At 34.5% G+C, this 27272-nt stretch overlaps 1 protein-coding gene across 3 annotated transcripts in view; it reads right to left on the bottom strand.

Moving 5' to 3' along the window:
• The window catches only part of Fancm (FA complementation group M), an 80211-nt gene that overhangs the window by 21774 nt on the left and 31165 nt on the right, over nt 1-27272 (bottom strand). For all 3 annotated transcript variants that reach the window (XM_069835133.1, XM_069835134.1, XM_069835132.1), the window contains exons 13-22: nt 25092-25223; nt 24504-24710; nt 20410-20647; nt 19409-19537; nt 18950-19156; nt 17233-17330; nt 13616-16399; nt 7176-7351; nt 3506-3620; nt 657-1517 (exon numbers count right to left, since the gene is read on the bottom strand). In XM_069835133.1, the coding sequence (XP_069691234.1) occupies nt 657-1517; nt 3506-3620; nt 7176-7351; nt 13616-16399; nt 17233-17330; nt 18950-19156; nt 19409-19537; nt 20410-20647; nt 24504-24710; nt 25092-25223 (4947 nt within the window). The remainder of the gene's footprint in view (nt 1-656; nt 1518-3505; nt 3621-7175; nt 7352-13615; nt 16400-17232; nt 17331-18949; nt 19157-19408; nt 19538-20409; nt 20648-24503; nt 24711-25091; nt 25224-27272) is intronic.

Consider the following 27272-nt stretch of genomic DNA (forward strand, 5'->3'; position numbering starts at 1 on the left):
AAACAACTAGAAGCATTTAAAATGTGGATATGGAGGAGAATGGAGCATGTGAAATGGACAAACACAATATGATAAAACAGAGAAGATTGGAGAATGCTGGATTTGCAGTAAAGGGCGTGCCCTTGAGCAGAAAAGTATGAATGAGTCATCATCATCATCATCATTATTATTATTATTATTATTATTATTATTATTATTATTATTATTATTATTATTATTATTATTATTATTATTATACATGTTTTATGTTGCATATTATAATAGTTTGGGAGTTACAACAGACAAAATAAACAAGCCTTTACACAACAAAATCTGCACTACATAATCGAGGCTTAAGAATATTGGTTTATGGCACATTTACAATATTACTGATTTCTGCATTTCTGGTATGATATAATTTTGAATAGGAAATTTCTTTTTATTTAAGTTAAGCTTCTTTCGAACAACTCCTGACAGAGAATGTGAGTTGTTTTTGTGATCACTTATCATCATCATCATCATTAAGAAAGAGAAAATTAATTACTATTACATGGATATTAAACTATCTCAATAAAGTGCAAAATGTGTACAAATATTTCCTAAACACAAAGTAAATCACTCTTTTGTAAGTAAAGTTATTCAATGTGAGTTTAAATAATTTTATTAAAAGTACTTACAGCAACATTACAAAGAGAAGCTTTGTAATCCATTGATGATTTCAATGAAATGTTAGACATTTCCAGTTCAGATGTCTTATGTGGTTCTGTAACTGATGATGGTGAAACAATGTTACCAACTGCTACTGATCTTCTTTGCTCGTTTTTATTTAAACTGGTATTAGATGCTGCACCCTTTGCAAATTCTGTACTCAGTGATCGTACAACTCTGGAACATAACTTTTTAAAATGTCCAGAATAGGTGAGAACTGGTGATTGTGCTCCATTCACTGGCTCTTCAGATGGTTCATCTTGTGCTGGTTTAGATATAGTTGCTTCACACTTTTGTTCTTGATGAGCATGATCTCTACTTTTCTGACCTATATTATTGCTATCTTCCACTCCGTAGTCCTCATGTAGTGAAGGAAAGTCAAAATCATCCCAGCCACTGACATCTAACCCCTCAATAATATCATCTATATTCTTATCATCAACAGTGATAACACATTCTTTTTTCAACTGAGGTTCATGTGATGAGATACGTTTAATTTCTGTGTTGCATTCACTTGTCATGCGTTCTTTCTGATCACGCGTATTTTCTGGAGATGGTGGAATTCTATTATGGCTCTGTTTTTGCACAGTGTTAGAAATATGTTTGTTATCATCTTCACTGTCTGAACTAACTGCCATCACTATCCGCCGGTGATGTTTCTTATTCCTAATAGCACGATCTTCATCTACATCAGAATCACTATTCTGTCTCTTCTGTTTCCTCTTCCTTCGTTTCCACCTGGACTCTTCCTCCAACAAGGCCTCGGCCACCTCAAGAGCAGAGGCTTCCCACCTCTCACTATGAGGTTCTTCAACTACACAGAACGAGTCCTGGAACAAACGTGTTCATATTAGAAGCCAAACACAGCAATCTCTCAGCTCGTCTGCAAAACAAGTCAATTAAAAAATATAGCCATTCATACTAATTCTGAGTCTACAATACAATCAACAGTACAGTAAGAATGGTTGAGGATAAAAAAAGTTAGCAAATGATGATCAGAAGAAAAAGTACTCATCAAATAATAATAATAATAATAATAATAATAATAATAATAATAATAATAATAATAATAATAATGATGATGATGATGATGATGATGATGATGATAATAATAATAATGATAATAATAATAATAATAATGATGATGATAATGATGATAATAATAATAATAATAATAATGTCTGTAAACATTCCATTAGGACAAAGGCTCAGGTTTGAGCTAGCACATCAATCCGTACAAGTGGTATTACATTATATTATAACCACATACTGATCAGGAAGAGAAAAAAAAATTGGTGAGGTCATTGGGTGAGAAGAAACTGCCTACTGAAGGATGCACTGGAAGGAATGGTGAACGGGAAAAAAGTTTGGAGAAGAAGAAGATTTCAGATGATAGACAACATTAAGATACATGGATCATATCCGGAGATGAAGAGGAAGGCAGAAAAGATGGAAGATTGGAGAATGCTGGGTTTGCAGTGAAAGACCTGTCCTTGGGCAGAAAACTATGAATGAATAATCTCATATCTGTCTGCATTAACCTTCGTATGTTCTTAGTAGACATTACTTGTTTTTTTAGTTGGTTATTTAATGATGCTGTATTAACTACCAGGCTATTTAGCATCAATGGGATTGCTGATAGCGAAATGGTATTTGGCGAGATGAGGTCGATTACCTGACATTCGCCTTACAGTTGGGGAAAACCTCGGAAAAAACCCAACCAGGTAATTAGCCCAAGCAGGAATCGAACCCGCACTAGAGCACCAACTTCGAATCGGCAGGCAAGCACCTTATCCAACTAAGCTACACTGGTGGCCCATTACTTGTTAGTCTTATCCTAATTCATATATCAAAAGCAATGTCTTATTATGAGACGTTGGCAATATCGTACATGTGTCACACTGACACTAGTTTCAAAATAATTTCCTTGACTATTTGTTTGCCACATCGTGTAATTAATTTGTCCATCTCAAATGCATAAAAAATAAGTTCCAATTGTTGCAGCAAACTTACTGGAGAATGTTTGATATTTTCATTGCATGAGAAAGAAAGAACGAAATAAACAAGGGAAGAAAAGCACAAAAAATATATTAAAAGTCACTGAGGAGCATATGGAATTATCTGATTACATTCGCCTTGCATTTGGAGAAAACTTCGAAAAAAAAAAACAAACAAATCGAGGTAATAGGATTTCTACCCATTTCCAAGTGCAATCTCAGAGAACAAGTTCTGTTCACTATGTCCTAGACCACCAATGGCTGATTATTGTCTTGGAAGAAATAACGAATCAACTCTTTTTATAGTATTTACTTCCATATTATTTTCATTTGGTCAGGTCTTTGCATTACAGATAATCTGTTCAAGTTGCTATGTAGTAATGACAAATAACATTATTTCCTTAAATACAGAAGACTTTTTTCTTATAAGTGCATGGCACATTCCAGTTTGGTATCTTCTTGAGTTTTTCTGCTAAGTAGTTGTTGTTTATGTTAAGATTATACTTAATATTGCTATTCAAAGAAATTCAACTTTTGTTTGTTTAAAAAACTAGATATAGTAATAAGTTATTGTATCTAAGAGCAATTAATCATTGTTCTATTTATATTACTACATTCAATACTGAAATATTATAGATTTTTAACAAGTATCCTTATTTTGACTCTAAGATAAGCATTACTAAAATCTATAAATATGGCTACTGCTATCACAACAAAAGACCAGACATTAAAGTGAACTCAAATGAGTAAATAAAGTCCATTAAGTTTTCCTCCTATGTATAACAGAACCAATATTAGAAATCCTGTTACTAATTTCTTACCTCCAAATAAGAAGTCTCCACCTCTTCTTCTTCTTCTTGAGAGAACACATCCTCTCGTTTTATGTCAGGTTGTCTTGGAAGTATCTTGAACTGACCCTGTCGACCACCTGGACTCCTAACATACACACAAGTTATATATTTATTTAAATATTTTGTCTAACATATGTTCAAAAGTTCGAGAATAAAAGTGTATCTTAATAAAGTCATTTTGCTACAAATAATCTCTTATTAATGAAAATTTGCAGTTTTACTCGCATCTTATATGACACTGAACTCAAAACATCAGAACAAAGACACAGTTTCTTTTCAGCTACCCTAAAAGAATCTCTTCACTCTCTGTAACAGATACATTAATATTATCATTGATATTTATGGCCACCCATGTAAAAATAGATTTTGATGATGATAATGATAAAGATGATGATGATAACAACGACGCAGTGTGAGAGTGAGTCCTGATGTCTGGTCATGATGATGATGATGATAAAGATGATGACGACGATAGTGTGGGAGTGATTCCTGATGACTGGTCCAACATTCAGGAGTAAACTTAGAATCAGTCTCACATTCAATAAATTTGTTGAAGCCGACAATGCTCTTCCACCATACGGGGAGCAAGATATAAAGCAGCTTTGCAGTAAAGTAGAGGTAGATCACAACGAAGAAAAGGAAAAAAAATAATAACATGGATGACCAAAAACCACTGCAAACATATCGAGAGGCCACGGAGTTTTTGGACATTTATGTCCATTTTCTTCAAGAAGTTGCCAGTATACCAGAGCATATCACAAAAAGTCTGTGGGAACTAAAGGATTATATAGCTAACCTCTATATTAAAAAAGTCTCAAACAAACAATACTGGACAAATTCTTCACTAGGTTAGATTAATATACTATCTATAGGATAAAAAATATAAATAAATTTGTTATGTGTCGTATATTTTGGGTTCTCTTCTCTTTTTTATCACGGTAAATAATGTATCACTAAATGAATCAGAAGATGCAAAAAAGTGACACGTGACATTTTTTACCATTTTCACTTTCACTGGATTTAAACTCTACAGACACAGACACACAATTCTGTGCAAAAAGGTGACATGTAGTGGCACAGCATGTGAACGACACAGCAGTCAGGAATTCTTGGAAAGATGAAGAAACGGGACATGTGCAACACATATCACCTTTTTGCAAAGTATGAATAATGTTGGTACTCTGTGATCAGCTGGTATTGGCTGTCTGATTTGTATGTTATGTTGTATATATTCAAAACCATCACATAGTATTTCCCCACTGAACTATTAAAATGTGCTAGAAAAACTGCAAGAGTGTTACAAAGAAGACTTGAAAGAATTTTTGAGTGATGATATTATTCATTTTAAAGCATATATATTAAGAGCAACGAAATAAAAGTATCCTTCTTAAGTACATTGTATAAAGTGTTGCTTGAAAATCTCATTCAAGAACTGTTTTCTAACTTAGAAATTGCATTATGGGTATTCTTGTCAACTGCTGTAGCCAACTGTTCGGCCGAGCGCTCTTTCTTACTCCTCAAAAGACTCAAGAATTATTTATGATCATCCATGTCGCAAGATCAAGTCAACAGTCTTGCTGTCCTCTCCATGAATTCTGACATTACACAGCAATTAGACTATGAAGATGTGATTGACGAATTTGCAACAGAAAGCATCCCGTTGACCACTCATTGCCTGACTTGACTTTGGTAAGTTCAATATGCATATATTTATTATTATTATTATTATTATTATTATTATTATTATTATTATTATTATTATTATTATTATTATTATTATTATTATTATTCAGTTACAGAATTATTGACGTTGATTACTTGGTGGTACATCCATGTCAAAATAAGGGGACAGAAATATTTTTTTCTGCTTGATTAGCCCCTGTGTAAGTGTAGTGTATGGAATGAGTGATGGTGATGATGATTGATGATGATGATGATGATGATGATGATGATAAAGATGAGGAAGAGAGAAGGTGAAACACGATGTAGAGAGAAGGTGAAACCCAGTGCTGACATGTAGCCTTCTCCTGTTGAATAGCACTAAGGGGGCCACCAGGCTTAACATTCCCACCCATCTTCTCTTCATATATATATATATATATATATATATATATATATATATATATATACAGAATGGTCCATTTAAGTTGATACTGTACAATATCTCCAAAACTAAGCATTGTAGAAATAAATGTCTTGAATAAAAGTTGCTTGATATTGTCCTGTTTTATTTGGAGGATGTTGTGATGGTTATTTTAGGGTCAATTTAATTTTTTAAAATAGGAAGCTACATTTTTTATGTTGTTTTCTCATTCCTCATAAAAAACTAAACAACGTTTGTATGAAGCACTTTGCAATTGTTCTTAACCAACGTAAATAACAACAAAAATTATGAATGGCTGTGTACGAAGAGCGCAATGAATGGTTGGACCCATTCGAAACAGTCCAGCATCACAGTAGGTGAGGAGGCAATGAGACATTGTGTCCGTTGTTTTGTTTACTTTCCAAGGTAGGACGGTTTCCTTGTATCTGTTGTTAGTGTATGTCTGTGGGTTGAAATGGATTTACTTTCTCAACAAGAAAAAGTGGAAATGATTCTCATTTACGGGGAATCTAGGAGAGATGAGAGATAGCTACATTTTACATTTTTGGCTATGATATCTATACTTAACTCTTTTCAATTTATTTTTATTTGGTATTTTTCATTTATATCTATATCTGTGTCTTTTATTTAGGTAGTATCTATTTTTTTTTTTTTTTTCATTTTTAATTTGTAATTACACTTGTATCTTGCATTTGTATCTGTTTTATCTCTTTTTTCATGTTATATGCAATTCTATGTTTTTTTTAAACAAATATCTGTACTGTCTATTGTAATTGGGACTTTTCTCTGTTATAGACATAAATAAATAAATAAATAAATAAAAAAATAAATAAATAAATAAATAAATATGCACTGCGGAGAGATTTGAGATTTAACCTAGGCATATTGGTGCACAATCTAGTGATTAGAACTTGTGCACCACCATCTCACCAAGTCCCAAGATACAAATTTTACACAAAATTGATGGAATACTATAATGCTACAATCAATTTTTCAGGGTCCCCCTTTGAACAAGTTTTCCTGCTTAATAAGCTCAATATACTGTACTTACTTACTGGCTTTTAAGGAACCCGGAGGTTCATTGCCGCCCTCACATAAGCCTGCCATTGATTCCTATCCTGAGCAAGATTAATCCAGTCTCTACCATCATATCCCACCTCCCTCAAATCCATTTTAATATTATCATCCCATCTACATGTCGGCCTCCCCAAAGGTCTTTTTCCCTCTGGCCTCCCAACTAACACTCTATATGCATTTCTGGATTCGCCCATATGTGCTACATACCCTGCCCATCTCAAACGTCTGGATTTAATGTTCCTAATTATGTCAGGTGAAAAATACAATGCTTGCAGCTCTGCGTTGTGTAACTTTCTCCAGTCTCCTGTAACTTCATCCCTCTTAGCCCCAAATATTTTCCTAAGAACCTTATTCTCAAACACCCTTAATCTCTATAAGCTCAATATACTGATTTTTTTTTTTTTTTTTTTTCCAAAAATGTTTTAAGATGGTTTCACTTCATTTACGATCAATGCTTACCTTATTAAAGAATGCAGAAACTTTGCCTGAATGTCTGTGTGCGTCTGGTTTCCAGAGTCGCTTACAAAGCTGGAATCATATTTGTCAAGGTCACTCATGTCGTCATCAGAAGGAGAAGGACAAGGACAATCGTCTGATTCCTCAGCCTCTGTGTTCAAAAACACGTGAGTCCCAGGCTGCAATAATAAACAATATCGTTACACAAGCTGTGGCATGCAAACCTGCACATTCTATTTCAAAACAGTCATAAATAATGCCTAAGGAAAGAAATGAATTCTACAAGTAACCCTACACGCACGCATGCACGCATGCATGCAGACACACAAAAAACCCCATTTCACTTAGTATTCTGGCTCTACTTGCCAATTCTATGTTGCACGGTAAAAAGGGCATAAGTCATAAATTTCAAGTTTTCAGTAAAGCAGAAACAAAGTTTGAAATGAGGACCAATATCATTATGATGGGCTGGAAATCTGATGTTCTATATCATTATGGGAGAGGAGACATGCCTTTCGTACCATCTGAAGAAATACATTTTTGTAATAACATATGTAGAGGTCAGAGCTCAAAACTATTCATTTCTGACTTACGCCCTTCTTATTGCACATCAAAGAATTTATAAAATCTGCTGGTGGACAGTGACTAATCATCTGCTGGACAACAGGCAGTTTGACTTACCATGTTATTTGAGAACTGATTTTAATATGACTGTGAATACAAACTTGGCATGATTTCAGCAGATTTTGAACTACAGCATGTAGTTCATCTGCTGATTGACATAACAGTGTTTCCATAGATAGCAAGGATTTACATTAGGGGATGATGAGGGCAGAAACCATGACGATTAATGCTGTCTCAAAAATTTGTTCTACCAATGAAATGGAGTTCTGTGTGCACTGTGGCTCATCCTGCTGGAAGTAACTATAGGGTCATTCAGCCTCGATTAGATCTTGAAAAAAGTGAAAATTAAAACTTACATACCATAAAATTAACATGTATGTACCATGCAAAGAAGACAGTTTCATGCAAATAGATCAACCACGCTATTCTTCTAGCACAGCACCCACATGCCAACTTTAACTTCATATAATGATACTTCGTGAATTAAGTTTGGATTTCTTCGCATATCTCAATGTTAACAGTTCTAAGTATTTAAGTAAATGTTTTACTTAGATAAAACCACACTCTGCCCAAACAGAATATCAGTATCAATGGTTAATCAAGAAATCTTTCAACAAATTTGCTAGCTATTGATGCTGCTCTTCAGTGTGTTACTTAAATTTCTGAAAAATCTATTTGCATACTTACCGACTCCAAGGGGACTATATTTAATATAATCAAATATGTACCATTGCCTATACGCACATAGAATTATTCCCATTCAGAAACAACTAAGTAAACTAAAAAAACTCCAAAAGAAAATAACATTTCAACAGATACCTAGTCATTGTGGTATACCTGGAAACAAGAAAGTCAATAATATTGCAAAACAGGCAACATATTTGCAACCAAGACCTCTTCAAGTGATATCTCCATCCAGTGCCTTCGCTTCAGTAAAGTTTCACTTTATAAACCTATTGCTCAACAATTCCATGTATTGTGGGTCCCTATCACCACGGCATGGCGCGTCCTCAGGTTGCGGATAGAGGAGACGGCCTCCAGATATGGAGGGTAGCTGCAGATATATTGAATAAGCAGTCGTGGACAGCCGATAAGGGGTGGTCCTCCAGCTTGGGGGTTGGGCGAAGGGCTAACAACCCATCACCGTAAAAAACAGTTTGTTACGAATCCCTACAATAAGCCTCGGAATAGGACTGATTCTCTGGCACGACCACAGCAAAGGAATAAGGTTTTGAGATTTGGCACTTGGAACGTAACTAGTCTTTATAGAACAGGAGGGGTAGCATTAGTAGCAAAAGAACTAGCTAGATATAGAATAGACTTCGTGGGAGTACAAGAGGTTAGGTTAGATGGGAATGGCATATCACAAATAGGACATTACTTGTATTATGGGGAAGGAAACCATAATCACCAATTAGGAACAGAATTCTTTGTTCATAAAAGAATAAAATCAGCAGTAAAAAAGGTCGAATTTATCAGTGACAGGTTATCATATTTAGTACTTAAGGGTAGATGGTGCGACATCATAGTTATAAATGCTCACGCCCCTACAGAAGAGAAAGACAAACATATAAAGGATAGCTTCTATGAGGAATTGGAACACACTTTTGATCACTTACCTAGATATCACATGAAAATTTTATTGGGGGATTTCAATGCTAAAGTAGGATGGGAGGATATTTTTAGGCCAACTATTGGAAACGAGAGCCTACATGTAACTAGTAGTGACAATGGAGTTAGATTAGTCAACTTTGCCACATCGAAAATACATAAATATACTTGGACATCTCCAGATGAATTGACACACAACCAAATAGATCACATCTTGATAGATAAACGGAGACATACTAGTATAGTAGACATTCGAACTTTCAGGGGTGCAGACTGTAATTCTGACCATTATTTGGTAATTGGAGAATTAAGAGAAAGACTATCAGTAGCCAAGCGAGTAGAGCAACAAGTTAATATTACTAAATTCAATATTTTGAAATTAAAGGACGAGGAAACTAAGCAACATTATCCAGTCGAAATTTCGAATAGGTTTGCCACTTTAGAAAGTTCCGACGAAGTTGAGAAAGAATTAGATGTTAATAGCGTGTGGGAAAATATCAGAGATAGTATCAAAATTGCAGCTGAGCAGAGCATAGGTTATTATGAAACTAAGAAAAAGAAACCGTGGTTTGATGAAGATTGTTACATGGTAGTAGAAAGAAGGAAACAGGCAAAATTGAAATTCTTACAGGATCCAGTTGAGGAGAAGAGAGATAATTATTTCAATGAAAAACGGGAAGCAAGTCATACACTTAGGAATAAAAAGAGAGATTACTTGAAGGAAAAACTGAATGAGGTAGAAACAAATAGTAAGAATAAAAACATTCGAGATTTATATAAGGGTATAAAGGAATTTAAGAACGGATATCAGCCAAGGATAAACGTGATCAAGGATGAGAATGGTGACTTGCTTGCAGACTCTCCATCAATCCTAAACAGATGGAAAAACTATTTTGCGCATCTACTAAATGTACATAGGCCAAATAGAAATGATCGGGACGAAATTGAAATACAAACTGCTGAGCCATTTATACCTGAACCCACGCTTTCAAAAGTCGAAATTGCGATAGAAAATCTGAAAAAGTACAAGTCTCCAGGTATCGATCAAATTCCAGCAGAATTAATACAAGAGGGTGGAAGTGCATTATATAGCGAAATTTATAAACTTGTACTTGCTAATTGGGAAAAGGAAATTGTACCAGAACAATGGAAGGAGTCCATAATTGTACCTATTTTTAAGAAGGGGGACAAAACCAACTGTGGTAACTTTAGAGGAATATCACTTTTGTTGACGTCGTACAAAATTTTGTCCAATATTCTTTTGAGAAGATTAACTCCGTACGTAGATGAAATTATTGGGGATCATCAGTGCGGTTTTAGGCATAATAGATCGACTATTGATCAGATTTTTTGTATTCGACAGATAATGGAGAAAAATGGGAGTATAAGGGTACAGTACATCAGTTATTCATAGATTTCAAAAAGGCATATGACTCGGTTAAGAGGGAAGTATTATATATATATATATATATATATATATATATATATATATATATATATATATATATATTCTTATTGAATTTGGTATTCCCAAGAAACTAGTTTGATTAATTAAAATGTGTCTCAGTGAAACATACAGCACAGTCCGTATAGGTCAGTTTCTATCTGATGCTTTTCCAATTCACTGCGGGCTAAAGCAGGGAGATGCACTATCACCTTTACTTTTTAACTTCGCTTTAGAATATGCCATTAGGAAAGTCCAGGATAACAGGCAGGGTTTGGAATTAAACGGGTTACATCAGCTTCTTGTCTATGCGGATGATGTGAATATGTTAGAAGAAAATCTACAAACGATTAGGGAAAACACGGAAATTTTACTTCAAGCAAGTAAAGCGATCGGTTTGGAAGTAAATCCCAAAAAGACAAAGTATATGATTATGTCTTGTGACCAGAATATTGTACGAAATGGAAATATAAAAATTGGAGATTTATCCTTCAAAGGGGTGGAAAAATTCAAATATCTTGAAGCAACAGTAACAAATATAAATGACATTCGGGAGGAAATTAAACGTAGAATAAACATGGGAAATGCGTGTTATTATTCGGTTGAGAAGCTTTTATCATCTAGTCTGCTGTCAAAAAATTTGAAAGTTAGAATTTATAAAACAGTTATTTTACCGGTTATTCTGTATGGTTGTGAAACTTGGACTCTCACTCTGAGAGAGGAACATAGGTTAAGGGTGTTTGAGAATAAGGTGCTTAGGAAAATATTTGGGGCTAAGCGGGATGAAGTTACAGGAGAATGGAGAAAGTTACACAACGCAGAACTGCACGCATTGTATTCTTCACCTGACATAATTAGGAACATTAAATCCAGACGTATGAGATGGGCAGGGCATGTAGCACGTATGGGCGAATCCAGAAATGCATATAGAGTGTTAGTTGGGAGACCGGAGGGAAAAAGACCTTTGAGGAGGCCGAGACGTAGATAGGAGGATAATATTAAAATGGATTTGAGGGAGGTGGGATATGATGATAGAGACTGGATTAATCTTGCACAGAATAGGGACCGATGGCGGGCTTATGTGAGGGCGGCAATGAACCTTCGGGTTCCTTAAAAGCCATTTGTAAGTAAGTAAGTTATTGCTCAACAATTGCCTCTCTTCTGACAAAGGAAAAATTTTACAGTCTGTACAAAAGAAACTAAATGACCTGGTAATGTACAAAAACTTGTCCACACATGTTCAAACATTTTTAACAAGAGCCAGAACAGGTCACATTGTCACACAATTGTACCTACACTGATTTCACCTTTCTGATACTCCTACTTGTCTGTGATGTAATAATTATGATGAAGATGTTATGTTTTATTTAATGACGCTCGCAACTGCAGAGGTTATATAAGCGTCGCCGGATGTGCCAGAATTTTGTCCCGCAGGAGTTCTTTTACATGCCAGTAAATCTACTGACATGAGCCTGTCGCATTTAAGCACACCAACTCGCCAACCAGATCGACTATATGATGAAGATCTGGAACACATTCTTCTATACTGTCCATCCATAAACAACGAAAGAAGTAAATTAAAATCATCAGTACCAGTTGCAGAAGACACAGCTCTGCAGTATATATTGACTACACCCCAACTCTGGCTACTAGCAACAGGCATCTACAATGACCACCGATCAAAATACCCCTCATTTCTCATTAAAAACAAAAACTGAATTTATTATAGTGGACTTTATGTTGTCAGCAAACAGGTGGATACATTAAGAAGGTTGATTATTTATTGATTTTTTCTTAATGTAAGTATGATTCAGGAATATTCATTCTTCTGAAAAGAATTGAACCATGATGAGCAGCAGCTATAGTACTACAGAATTGCTGACTGATAACATCCATTCCAGTTTTGTTTTGTGGTTTGACTGACATCATCATAATATGAATGCAAAACTGGTTGTGCTATTTACATTTTAACAATACATCCAACACTGCTGAGACAAATAAGATAACATTGTCTATCCATCTGCACCAACTTAAAAATTCAGAGAGTTATGGAAATATGTGTTACTGTCTGTGACTATCAGTCTATCAGTTATTACTATTGCTGCTGCTTTGCTATTATCACAAGAAGAATGGCTGTTCTTGATGTGAGACACTGACAAGTAAGTAAGTAGAGAAATATAGAAGGCTATTACCCATGTGTTATGTTTGTGTTAAACACGCGAGTACTGAAAGGATAAATAGATGGAATATGCATTCAATTTTATGAATGAAAATAAATATTTAGCCAGGTTTTGTCAATTTTAAGCCAAAAAAGTTTTGAGTTTATTAGATGCATACTGTCTTTGGTATTTCAGACTTTGACTCATTCTCACGCTTCCAGTTTCATTGAATTTTTGCATTATATTCAAAATTCTTGAGTGTGGAATGTTGCTTCTTCATTAAACAAATGACACACCTTTTGTTCATTTCTCATTCTGCCCTCTAACCAACCATCATTAGGACTTATATTCTTTTCCTTTCAGTGGTTAAAACTATGATGAATGGTTTTCGGAAATAAAAAAAAAATCATTGTTTATCTAGTGCAGAGATTTTTCTGTTTTTATTATGTTTTGTTTAGTTGCGAATAATATTACGCTTCACCACTACATTGCACCAAAAACATGCATGTACACTCACACAAAGACAAATAGGCCTGTGTGGGTGAGTGTTTATGAGTGTGAGTGCTATAACATCAAAGGTGAAAACAATATCATTAAATAATTACCTTTGTCTTCTTGCTAACACCTCCTACAGCTTTCTGTCCCAGCTTTCTTCTGTTTTTCTTCCTTTTTCCAATTCCACATTCAGATGCGAAATCAAAATCATCAGAAGAAATTTCTGTTACAGCAGTCTCTTGTAGTTGCTCAATTTTGTTTTCAAAGTTTTTATTACCTGTAGAATTATTTTTCTTGAAATCAGAAACAATAGGAAATATACGTTTTGCCCTTGATGATGGGGAAGATTCACTTTTATCAGCTGTCAACCAACCAGAATCCTGTAAATGCAAAGGATTTATTTTCCCTGGAGATTCTGCCTGATGATCACGATTTGGTGAATTTTCACTTTCATTAGACGTAGAGGAGATATTTTTCCTTCTGTTTTTGGCAAGATTCTTAGTAAGTGGTGAATCATCTTCTGGAGTTGAAGTTTTACAATTGTTTGGCTCATTCTTTGTATTTCTATTTGACTCCAATGGATTTCTGTTAAAGCTGACAGAATCAAACTGATCACTCTCTTCCCCAAAATCTGTCCATTTAATCAAGGATCTCCTTTCCTTATCAGATTCAATGTCTGTATCAGTTTTTTGTCTCTTGGGCTCTGGAGAAATCTCTGAGCTTTTCACCAATCCATTTTTTATGGAATGCTCTACTTTATCTCTCTGCTTACGTTTCAAGCTCAATCGAGAATTCACTTTCACAGCATTTGATTGGTCATCTTCAGCAACATAAGCACGAGATGGGCCTTCTGTGAATCTTGGTGCCACTGTGATGAAAGAAAACTGACTGTCAGATTCAACTATTTTTCTGCTGGTATTAGAAACTGCCATTTGTGGAGGATTTTCATTACATTTAGAGTTATCCTTTACTAATAAATTAGTTTTTTCTTCTGAAATTTCCACTGGAATGTATTTATTTGAAATAGATGTTGATATTCCTGATTCAGTATGGTTACTGGGGTTAATATCATGAGGATCTATAGCTAAACCTGCAAAAATATCATCATCACTATCATGAAAATAATTCTGATTTACACAGATTTGTTCAGAATTTTTGTCGTGTCCTGAGGACTTAGGACGAGGAACTATCAGATCTGACACTTTTGTTGTAACTCGTTGTACAGAATGCCTGATCTGTGAACAAAGAATTGGTGAGACATGTGACAAATTGTCAGGATTTTCGTTGTCATTTCCTGAGTCCAAACTTTGACTAGTCTTTGGTGGAGTATGTTCTATTGCAGCTATGCCTGCAGATTCTTCTTTGATTTTACTATCTCCATTTTTCAGCATATCTGAAAGTGACACATTTCTTATTAGAGTATTTTCTTTAGGTATCTTTTCCTTCTCTACACTTACAGTCCTATCAATTACATTAAGAAACTGAGTAATAGTGTACATGGAGTTGTTAGTATTGGTTAAGGTATTTGCAGAGACATTCATTTTTTCCCTGGTATTCTTCGAAGTTTGAGTATTGCCTGCACTAGATGTGAAGTCTTCATACCACTGTGATCCAGCAAACAAATTGAAATTTGGTTTTTGCATACATGGAACTTCAGGCAATGGTAAATTAAACACTGAATCTCTCTCTTCATCCAACTCGCCTCCAATTTGTGCAGGATCTCCCACATTACTACTACCATTATCACTATATTCTACTTCTTTTTTATCTTCGAGCATTCTTTTCCTTGAAAATAGGCTTTTCTTATGAATTTTTGGTGTAGAACATCGAGGTAACATTCTCCCTGCTTTGTGAGAACTAAAAATAGGCGATTCTTGTATGCAATTCTTGACTGATGAATTAAAAATTGGAGACACTGGAGATAACAAAACATTGGAAGTATTAACTAAGGTTTGTTTACTGCAATTATTCACAGATTCTGGATATATCTCAGTTTGTCTGGTCTTAAGCGGTGTCCGCTCTCCGAAATTTTGTTCACTAACTTCATCTGGTGCACATCTATTATTGTCAGATGACTCATGAACATGTTTGTCTTCAACCAAAACAACTTCTTGCAACAGTTCTGGGGCTTTTTCATCAGTGATTCCACAACTTCTACTATGGTCACTGTGTGTATTTGTTGTAAGTACTTGAGCTTCAGAAAGGACAGGTAGGTCGTTCTTTAGTGCATTACCAGCAGTCCAACTTTCTTCAAATAAAAAGTTGTCAAAAACAGAGCAGTTGAGGCTGAAGTTCGGCTTCACATCTTCTGCAGCCTTCTGCAACTTCATCTCAGCTGTGTTGTCAGGTTTGTCATCAACAGGAAGTTCGTCTTCAGATTTAAGTTCAGAAACATTATTCTCAGGGCTGGATGGCGGACTCAAGAGTTGTGTCAAGTCAAATGCAGCCAAACTACTCTTCCTGATATTTGCCAAGATGCCTGGACGCAATGGTTCAAAACATTCAAAACTTCTCTTACTCAGCTTTCTTTGAGGCATAGTAGGAGTTATATGACAGTAAAACAGGTCGTTTTTGCAAAAATAACATTCATCATCATTAACTTCTTCAATATCTAACACCTCATTTTTTGCTTGTCCTGTCAACAAAGGCTGATCACCTTGAATAACATTATCACTATCACTAGGTAATTCTATAATTTCCACGTCCAATGGATCCAAATTTTCCTCTCCAACTTCCATCTTCTCAGGAATGACCGGATTAAAATGAACAGCAGCAGGACATTTGAAGTGGTTTTCACCAACAGTTTCAGCTGTCAAGCACACATCTCGGATTGTCACATCAGCAAGCACATTATCATTTTTATCCAATGATTGTACATCTGCTTCAGTAGGTTCCTAGGAGGGGAAAAAAAAGACAAGTGTTACAAAATACATCTATTTTGTAATACTAATAGACAATTTCAGTTAGGGTATATGACAGGAATATATGTTATTCAGTCCCCCTGAAAGTTCAATAACACTGTGAAATCTCATGAAGTTTGTTATTTCAGAATATTATATAGGCTAACATTCTTAAACTAACAATTCACTATACTATTCAAGTATTTTGTATAATGTTCGAGTATCATGAATTAATTTTAAGTATTTTTAAAATATACATTAAATTTCAGGAGATATTCTGCAAATATTTTCTTTCTCATAAGGATTCTATATCAAACATACTGTTATCAATGAAACTGATAATGATATGAGTCGTCTGTGGATTCTCCACGGCATAACAACTTGGCTAGTGAAAACTTAAAAAAAAAATAATAATAATCCATCATGTAATCAGCCAAAGTGGGATTCGAATCCATGTCTAAGTGCAGCCTTAGAGCACAAGTTTCACTTTCTAACCCTTACATCACGCCAATACTCAAAGAATATTCGCACCCAGACAATTGGCAGTAATAATTAAAAAGCATAAAGAAAATTTCATGTCTCACTTTTAATTATTCTATAAAGCATTAACTATACCAAAAAAGGGAAAATATATGAATTTTAATAACACTTAAAATGTGTTTAACCAAGAACATACACTGTTCAATTATGTTCCAGGGTAAGTACAACAGTCTACAAAGATAAAGATTCAGATAAAATTGTAAATTCTTATATATTTTCTTTCGACCATTCCCAATTAAAAAAACAATAGCAATATTGCAATAAAACTTCCTTCAGTTCATACTCACAGTGATTGCTCTAGGCATTGACTTCTTCACACGCTGTTTCCCTTTACCCTTCTTTTTCTTGGACCATAACATACTGGTGTTCACCTGAGACAGCAAACCTATATAGGAGAAAACATGTATGACAAAGAAGCAAGATTCCACGAAGTTAATCTAGGCTTAAGATGAGACAATTCTTTTAATTTCCCTCTGCCGAAATTATTAAAGAATGGATAAATATGTTAACATTTTTCTCAAGAATTTTAACAATTGAGAAATCTATATGCTTCTACTCTTCACTGGTGGCAACCTACAGAAAGTAGTAGTGCTCAAATTCCAAATTTCATCTTATTACTGATAAGCATAATATCATAAATATTATGATAAATTCCAAGAAGGAAATAAGAGACAAAATACCAGTGCAAAAAATGATTGTGGTGGTGGTGGTGGTGCTGGTGATGATGATGATGATGATGATGATGATGATGATGATGAACATATTTACTTATTATTAAGGCTAAAATTCTTCATTTGCACTGAAATATAAATTCGCAATTGAGTTTTAAATTTAGGACAAGGTTACCTCAGTATATATTTTAAATTTTATTTCACATAAAAATACATATTTTGAAATTATTTTATGTAAATATATATTTTAAAATATTCACACAAAACCCATAAAAATTCAGTTTTCATTAATTACATAATTTTCGACAAAAACCCCCCATTTCAGATTTTTCATCATCGAAATGTAACACGCAAAAAAAAAAAAAAAATTGTTATTTGTAAGTTACCGTCATGTTGATTCAGTAAGCAATTATAATTTTACAAACATCTGCTGCCTCTGTTTTCGTTTCCAATCATAAACATGTCTCTTGCGAGTACATGTTGTGTTTCTCAACGACCAATGGTCCTTATCACTCTTATGTCAGTAGTATTCTGTTCTCTCAAAACAATATACCTACTCTGGTCGAGACCAGATCACTCAACTACAGTTTTCTGGTGCTGTGAGGTGGTGGTTTTCACGGTTACATTTTTCTTAGTGTATTACAATGCCTAAAGTAAAAGTAACAAGTTACCATTTGCAGCAATATGTTGCAGAATTTAAGAATATTTTAATTCAGATGGCTGCATCCTGTACTGCCAGCCATGTGATTATATAAAGATAATACAAAATGGTATATTATATGACACCACTTCTAATGGCTTTCATCTTGCATTTTTCTTATATATGATAAAATCAAATATGAAACAAGTTAGTCTGCAAACTTACAAAATTGTTGTTTTAGAGAAACTGAATATAACTAAGAAATCAGAGAAATAAATATTATTAACATAAACCAGAGGATGTCTTATAACAGAATAAAATGAAAACAATATATCGAAAGTACGGATAATTTAATAACATCTCAGTTTCTCATATACAAACTAATATGAAAAAGGGACTGTCGAAAACCCCAGGAAATAGGAAAGATGGAGAATATTAAAGAAAAAAAGATGGATGAAAGAGTTGTAAGGCTTTGGATCACTCAACGAGAACTAAATAATTATACTACTAAAACAAAGCATAAGTGTAACTTTCCCATTAACAACTGTCACAAATCTCACAAGAATTTTCACAAATCGAATTCCTGTCATTTTTTTGAGAAACTATAAGGATTGGATTTTCCCTGAAGATGGAACCTTAAGTATTGGAAACAGTTTTCCTCTCTATTTGATTCATGTAAGCTCAGTATCACACCTGTTGTCTGTGTGGGCTGAAACTGACATCGCTTGCTATCAGCATACTGCAGGAGCTCGACCAGAATTTTAGAATCATCCGAATGTTTAACTAATTCAGCTGGCTGTAGACTTCGCTGCCATTCCAACCATTCACTGTAGTCGACTTTCCTAGATTCATCTGGTTCATTCCACGAATCTTCACTGTTTAAGATTTTCATAATTTCACCTGTTAAATGCAGCAAAATAACAGTATTACAATCTGTACAGCGAGATCATTACTCAATTCCACTCTAAAATATAAAACAACTTCATGTAATGTAACAAAATTAAACCTCCAGTGAAATCATAAACGTTGTCTTAAATTGTGGATTTTCATAAGAATAGATAGAACACTGTTTCATCATGGCCATCAGAGTTTATCAAAGTGGTCGAAAAGTCTAGTAAAGACAACGGTATGAATACATAATGATACACTTACCTCTACCTTTTGCATGTAATTCCTCCAAATCAGGAAGTCTATCAAATTCTGGAACTGTTTCCCCATCCCAGACACCAGCTAACTCTTCCATTGTGCAATATGGTGAGGTGTTTTCACTCCCCTTGGCTCCTGTATAAAGTAAGACTGATGTTTATACAGAAAAGAAATGGAAATAACCCAATACACAATATGCATCTGTAAGAGTTTAGTGTACAGACGATTACAAAGCATCTGAACACTATAACAGAACCAAAATAGATTTATATCAGCCTTTCAATCTAGGGTCTGTATAAGAGACAATTCTGGAATGGCTTTGCTGAAATAACCAAGGCAAGTACAATAAGCCAGTAGGCTTCAGTATACTTAGCCAAAATATAGGTGAACCTATATTGAGAGGGAGCTGCCACGGTGGTCTCACAGCTAGAGCGCTGGACTTATAATCCTGTGGACCCAGGTTCGATTCCCAGTGTACCCCCGATTTATAACTTGTGTTTGGGAAGCCTGTAATCTAGGTAACACAGGGGTTTTCTCCAGGCAATTCTGGTTCCCCTGTGGCATTCCAACAAATCTCCATAATCATCTCATCGCAGGTGTAGTGTAGACCAGCCTCCTATGGCGCACCCTGGACAATGACTCTGTCGGTAAATTGGTCTACATAACTGGCTTCATATGGGTGAATAATGTAAGCCAAGTACCCGCCATTACTTAAAAAAAAAACGCTGAGAGGGAACAAAGAAGCACTTAGAATGTACTAATTTATGCGCACTAGTACTTAAGTTTCAGATGCAAAGTTTGAGGATTATCAGTCAATTATTGAGTTATCATGACCAAAATACTCCAACACAAACTCTGAGACATGTGTACACAGATATTAATGTGAGAAGTAAAAACGTGCATTTCTATTGAAATTTAAATTCTATTCTTTTCTGTACAATATGACGAAGAAAGAGGAAATGGACTCAAATCTGTGTGAAATATAGCTTAAGCTTGTGAAAACTCACCTACCACCTTGGTACTGTTCGTGTTCCTCAGTAAGGTCCTGATATCATGGTTTCTCTGCTTCTTCTTGCTAGACTCTTTCTCAACAGCAGGGACTGTGATATGCATTCGAAAACACTGAGGATTGATGCCTTGTGGAATCATTCTCGGGTTGCAGGCATACATGTGGGTAGCCAGCAGGTCCCCTTTAAGCAAGATCTTGTTTATTGACCTGTTCTGGTTCATGCTTGCCCTGAATTTCTGTAACACACATAAGTAAAATTTCAGGTTCTGAATCCAACTGATTCAACTGTCATAACAGTAAATTCCGTTATTCAAGACCATATCTAGTGAGTGACTGAAAATGATTAGATTATTTATTACATTCCATGAATTTAGGTACATATCAGCATGTCCAAGGATAACTGAACATGTAACATATAACAAAACAGAACAACAAATAAGGTACACCTAGGTACATGGTAAATTCAGGGTGAATCACACAGAAGATTTTTTAGAAATTACTCAAGGAACCTATTTTGGGATGAGGAATGTATATTGACTGATAATAACAGGCTTGTATGTCCACTTTTCAAATATCATACCTGCGCACTGGATAGTCAGAATGAGAAATATCAGAACCCGAAAATTAGCGAAAAATTGACACATCTGTGCTCTAAGGCAGTTCCAAATAAAGAATAAGATGATTATTAATTGTTATTTTGAAAGATTTTTAGCATGTACGTGAATTATTATTATTATTATTATTATTATTATTATTATTATTATTATTATTATTATTATTATTATTATTATTATTATTATTATTATTATTATGTTTACCGAATTATTATTCTGTTTAGACAATATCTTAAACTAAATTTTAAATCAAGAAACATAAAACAGAACCATAACATTCGAGACCATGTTTCCACCAAATTGGAGTTTCAAGGTATAAATCCTTAGGGTGGCGAGAGTAGCCACGTTACTGTGAACTTTTAAACAACAAAAAAAAAATATATATATATATATATATATATATATATATATATATTACTTAATCCTTTTAATATACAATTGGTCAGTGGGCAATGAAACAGCAAACAAGACATTTTTAATATCATAATTCCTGTAACTGTTATTCTTAAAGTCAAATTATCATTGTTGTCTCATACGACAATGACATGAAAAGGAAAGATAAATATTCACCCAACAATAAACATTGTTTAGTGATCATTTTCCAACATTTACTTGGTCAAAACCACATTAAGTAATTATTACAGAGTGAGAAGCTATTGGTGTCGACAGACAATGATAAATAAATAAATGCAATGATACTCACGTAAAAAGGCTTAAAATCAGATGTGGGTCAACATTGAGTGTTTATGCAATGACCAACAAAAAGAAAGAAAGAGACAAACAAACAAAAAAATAAAGTAAGAGGGGGGAGGGGGAGAAAGAAAACACAACACTCCACGAAATATCAAAACATCCAATAAATTGACCCATTTAACTGTCACACTTCTTTTGTTGAGAGCAATAGTTTCTTCTCCCCTTGAGAGATTTCGCATGATGAAGGGTGGTTTACGATCTTCCTACCTTTGTGTAGGATTCTGTTCTGTACAATAAATGCTGTCCTTCCAGCAATAAAGTTTATGATTTACTAATGACTTTAGTCTTAGCTCCAGTCATATCCCATGTTATTGCTTGGTGCAACTGCAATTCTTTAGATTATCCAATCAATTTATAACTAAATTCTGTAACAATAACATGCTTTAAGTTCACAAGAAGCTGTAAGAGCAAATTTTAATGAATCAAGGGCAAAGTCTATTTTATGTATCTGGAGTCAATGCTTTTGTCGTCTACAGAATATTTCAAATATATAGAAAACATAACAAATATACAGAAAACTCGGAACAGATAAAGGAAAAGATATACCTGTCTGGGATGATCAGTGTCTGAGACCAAAAACTGACATAGCCCAGATTTTCAGATCTTCCACATGAGCTGTAACTGCTGTAGAAGCACAATATCACTTCAAAAACAATATGAAGAGTCTGCGTCTGTGAGAGACCATCTCTACATGACCAGAAAAGGATGTACTGCTGAAAAATCAATATTAGGCAGTGTGCCCTCAATTCGCTCATCAACGTCAGGACAGGAGAGAAATGCACTGACAAACTCACATTCAGTTCAATATCAATCAATCTTCTTAATGTATCCAGCTGTTTGCTGACAACATAAAGTCCACTGTAGTCTATTCAGTTTTTGTTTTTCACGAGAAATGAGGGATATTTTGATCGGTGTTCATGATAGATGCCCGCTGCCAGCAGCCAGAGTTGGGGTGTAGTCAATATATACTGCAGAGCTGTGTTTTATGCAAATGGTACTGATGATTTTAATTTACTTCAGTCCAATATGATCTAAAAGAAAGGAAATATGGATTCCCCTTGCGTGGAGGGGGGGAGGAGGGGAAACAGGCCCCCAATGCCCAATGTTGATATATCAACAAGGTACCAATGTTGGTCCTCTAGAGATGAAATCTGTCTCATCTTCTTCTTACTGAACTGTCACTGATACCCTCCATTGCTTTTTCAACGTGATTTCGTCCTTCTGCAGCAGTCAATTGGTGAACCTGTCAAACTTTTAGTAGCAAACACTAAATGTCCCTGGCAGATATTTCTCTTCTGATGTCTGTTCCATGCCTTCCAGAGAAAGTGTTTCAAGTTCTATATACTTTTAAAATATTTTTGGCTAGTAAATAGTATGTTTGTTTACTAACAGCTAATACTGTCTTATTAAGCTACATCAAAAGGACAGTGTGTGCCTACGAATGAAACATTTTATTGCACGACCAGAAGCTTGAGACTGCGAGATATTAGTCATCCTGGAGAAATGTACTAGCAAAATCGATGATTAGCAGAATTTTTATGGTAATTAAAGATGACGATTATTGAAGCTCCACAGTTCCACACACTTGCACTTAAGGTCTGCACTGGCATGGTCAGCAAAATATATGTAGCACACAGACGCCTAAGACCCTAGAACTGATATTGGTGGTATTTCTTCTTACCATAAAGTAAAGTGTGATAACAAAAAGATCAATAAGTAGCAGATCTGTGCGTCCATATCGAACAGATGTGACATAGGATCAAACATATGTTCATTGAACTCCTATTAGTTACTAGAATTAGAATTATAAACATATGTACTCCTGCCAATACAGAAAAGAAAAATCATCTCAGTCCTAATATTAATTCATGAACTATAATGATATTATACAAGGTGGTGGTCATGATTTCCAATGACCCGAATTTTGGTAGTTACACCATTTTCCTTCTTGTTTCCCAATATAGTCTAGTTATATCTTCTGCATTTTGTCTGTCTTTACTTAGGGTGCTGCACTGAAGTAGGTGTTTATTATTATTATTATTATTATTATTATTATTATTATTATTATTATTATTATTATTACTATTACTAATACTAATACTAATACTAATACTATTACTATTATTATTATTATTATTATTATTATTATCTTATGGCAATGGAATACCAGTAGAAACAAGTTGCCAAATCAATAATTGGTGAAAGAATATAGATTTTCGCAGTCATCCATTTTCTTCATACTATAAATCTGACACACCTTTTGTTTTGGATAGTAAACTGTGTTTTATAATGGAACAATCGTTATTTTAGGAGTTTTAGTGCATATAATTCTCGACACTAATGATAACAATGATTTTTTTTAATTGGGTTATTTTACAACACTGTATCAACATTTAGGTTATTTAGCATCTGAATGATATGAAGGTGAGAATGCCGGTGAAATGAGTCCGGGGTCCAGCACCGAAAGTTATCAGCATTTGCTCGTATTGGGTTGGGGGAAAACTCCGGAAAAAACCTCAACCAGGTAACTTGCCCCAACTGGGATTCGAACCCGGGTCACCTGGTTTTGTGGCCAGATGTGCTGACCGTTACTCCACAGGTGTGGACGATAACAATGACGATAATGCTAATGATGATAACAACAAAATAAGTGTAAGGAAATACAATTATTTTGAGCTACACCAATCCCTTATTGAACCACTCACAATATCTACACAACACGTACAGCATGCTCCCTGCCTTCTGTGACCAGCATCACGATGCGTCCTTCACGCTGACGTCCTGTTCGCCCCATTCTCTGCACAAGTCGAATGGGGGAATTGTGAGCATCGAAACACACAATTAAGTCAACTTCACCAATGTCCAGGCCCTCTTCACCCACACATGTAGAGATGAGTGTGTTATAGCCCCCTTCTTTGAACTTCTTCATCACCTGCAACTCAAACACAATCTTATTACATATTTGCTCTAAGGCCCAGACACAGAATAACACATTACGTATACTTTATGTTCACAAAGTAAGCATTTTTTTCCACTCTTATTAAGAGTTTAATTGTACCTCATTAATGACATAATAAGTGCACAGTTAACCTAAAAGTTAGTGGTACAACTTTCCACACTGTAGAGTTGAATTTAAACACTAAATGTGTGCTAAAGAATATAGTGTTAATAGAGCTATACAAAATATTGCTTTTGGAATAAAAGGGATTTTAAGTCATATAAAGCAATTACAAGTCAACATTTATCACAATAAATTAATACAAGAAAATGTTAGTCCAAAAGTTAATTCTTGTTGATTTTTCTATCTACTCACCAAAAGCTGCTGTTTTTGGGTAAAGCCTTTAGATTTTCCTGCACCAGTTGACTGCCCCACAAAAGTCATTGGTTTTATCAAAGGATGATACTTCTGTAGGATGTGGCACACTTCAACAACAGGTTCCCGATACTGAAAAAAAAATCGATCAATATAAAAATGTCGTCCTAAGTATTGGTGATTTTTGTGCTTGCCTCTTGATTTAACTATAACATATTCAAGTCCGAGACCAAGGACGAGGGATGTTCTGAATGAAAAATCCAAAATATAGTATCCTTTAGAAGGGCAGTAAAACAGGATTATATATCACACGAAGCTGATCGCAAATATTTACAAGGTTGAGGTCAAGACTTATACACAAAATTCACGTTGCCTTTTATATTCTGGGACTTGTTACAAAGTTACATTCTATGACAATTATATCTTGGTCAGTGATTATGAATGCACCTAAAAATGCATAATATTTACTTTAAGTAAAAAATATTCTGCTTACATTTATTAAGAAATCAATATTTTATGGTAAAGACACTGTCAAAAAAAGTCATAATAATTTTAATGCTTATGTAAATTTGGCAAATCTACTCTTTTCTTTTGTAACAAATTTATCAATTTTATGGATGGAGGAAAATTTCAAAATGATTTTTGCTATATACACGAGAATATAAGTATATTCGTTGGCTTGATGTCTATCCTATTGCATATTAATATATTATGGTTGGTTGGTTTCTAATGGCAGACACTGAAGATTTGCTTATAATAATTGAAGAGTGTGATCCCAAAACTCGCTCAGTCCATTTGGCCATTTTGATGATTTATACATATATATATATATATATATATATATATATATATATATATATATATCATTATATTTTAAGCTTCTTTTCTTCCAAAATGACGCCAATCCTTGTCTAAAATTTTGTGTTATTGTGCATGTCACTTGAAAACTCGCTCAGTCTATAGAACAGTGGATAAAAAAACTAACCTAATTCCTTCATAAAAATGGACTGAACGCATTTTGGGATCATACTCTTCAATGAATAAATTATATCACATATTAATATTGCAAATTTTGTTGAATTTTTGTGCGTATTATAGTATTTGTTTCTGTTTCATATCTAGGTCCTTCTTTAGAACATTTAAGTAATTAATGTAATAATAAATAATAATCTCACTAGCCTTTGTATTGTCACTAACAGTTCAGCAACAATTTTGTTCTCTGCTATCTAGAAGTTGGAAAGAGTGAAAATTTCTTAGCAATACCTGCAAGTCATAATGAATCCGGTCTCTGATTACATAATTTTATCAAAGAATATTATTTTCCTGTCATGTTGTTGTTTTCTAATGCCAGGCGTTTGACAATAAAGTCATTTGACCTCTTGCACTCCAATATTTTTCAAAGATATTATCATGACCAGCCACTGAAGCACAGATTTTGAGGTGTTCCGAATCCATTTCTTGGTTTGAGTTGCACAATGGACAGTTAGGGGACTGATATATTCCAATTCTATGCAGGTGTTTGGCCAAACAATCATGGCCTGTTGCCAATCTAAATGCAGCTACAGACGATTTTCATGGTAAATCGGGAATTAACTGTGGATTTTGATGCTTTTTGGTTCTTGCTTTATCTCTATCTTGTTACAATAAATTCAGGTTTTCTGTCCAGAATGGGGTGTATTTTTTTGGTTTGCCTCGTGGAATGTGCTTTTTGGCAATTTTAAGAATAGATTCACAGAAATATTTGTTCAATCTATCTGAGTTTGTATTTTCCATTAGTGGTGTGTTGACCTTGAGGTGTTCGTCGAGTTCTGTTGTAAATAGTTTCCAATTCGCTTTCTTAAAGTTCCATGTTGTTTTGTTATTGTAGGGTTCTTTTCTTCGGTTTTGGTGGAGATGAATAGAAGCAATGATGACTCTATGGCCAGATCCAGGGTCTTCAATTATTTTTTTCTTGGTTTCGTGATGTATATCTGATGTTACTAGTAATAAGTCTGGATTTGTACCAGAACCAGAATAATGAATGAAAGTAGGGGGATCTTCTTTTCTGTAGACAAGTTCTGCGGTTGTAGTATTTAGGAGGTCCATGATCATTTTTCCAGGTTTTCCTGTCATGTAAATATTGCCATTTATTATAATTTATTATTGGAATTTGATTTAAACCATCACTATTGGAATTACGAT

The sequence above is a fragment of the Periplaneta americana genome, chromosome 9 (assembly GCF_040183065.1).
Source record: "Periplaneta americana isolate PAMFEO1 chromosome 9, P.americana_PAMFEO1_priV1, whole genome shotgun sequence".
NCBI classification, from domain to species: domain Eukaryota; kingdom Metazoa; phylum Arthropoda; class Insecta; order Blattodea; family Blattidae; genus Periplaneta; species Periplaneta americana.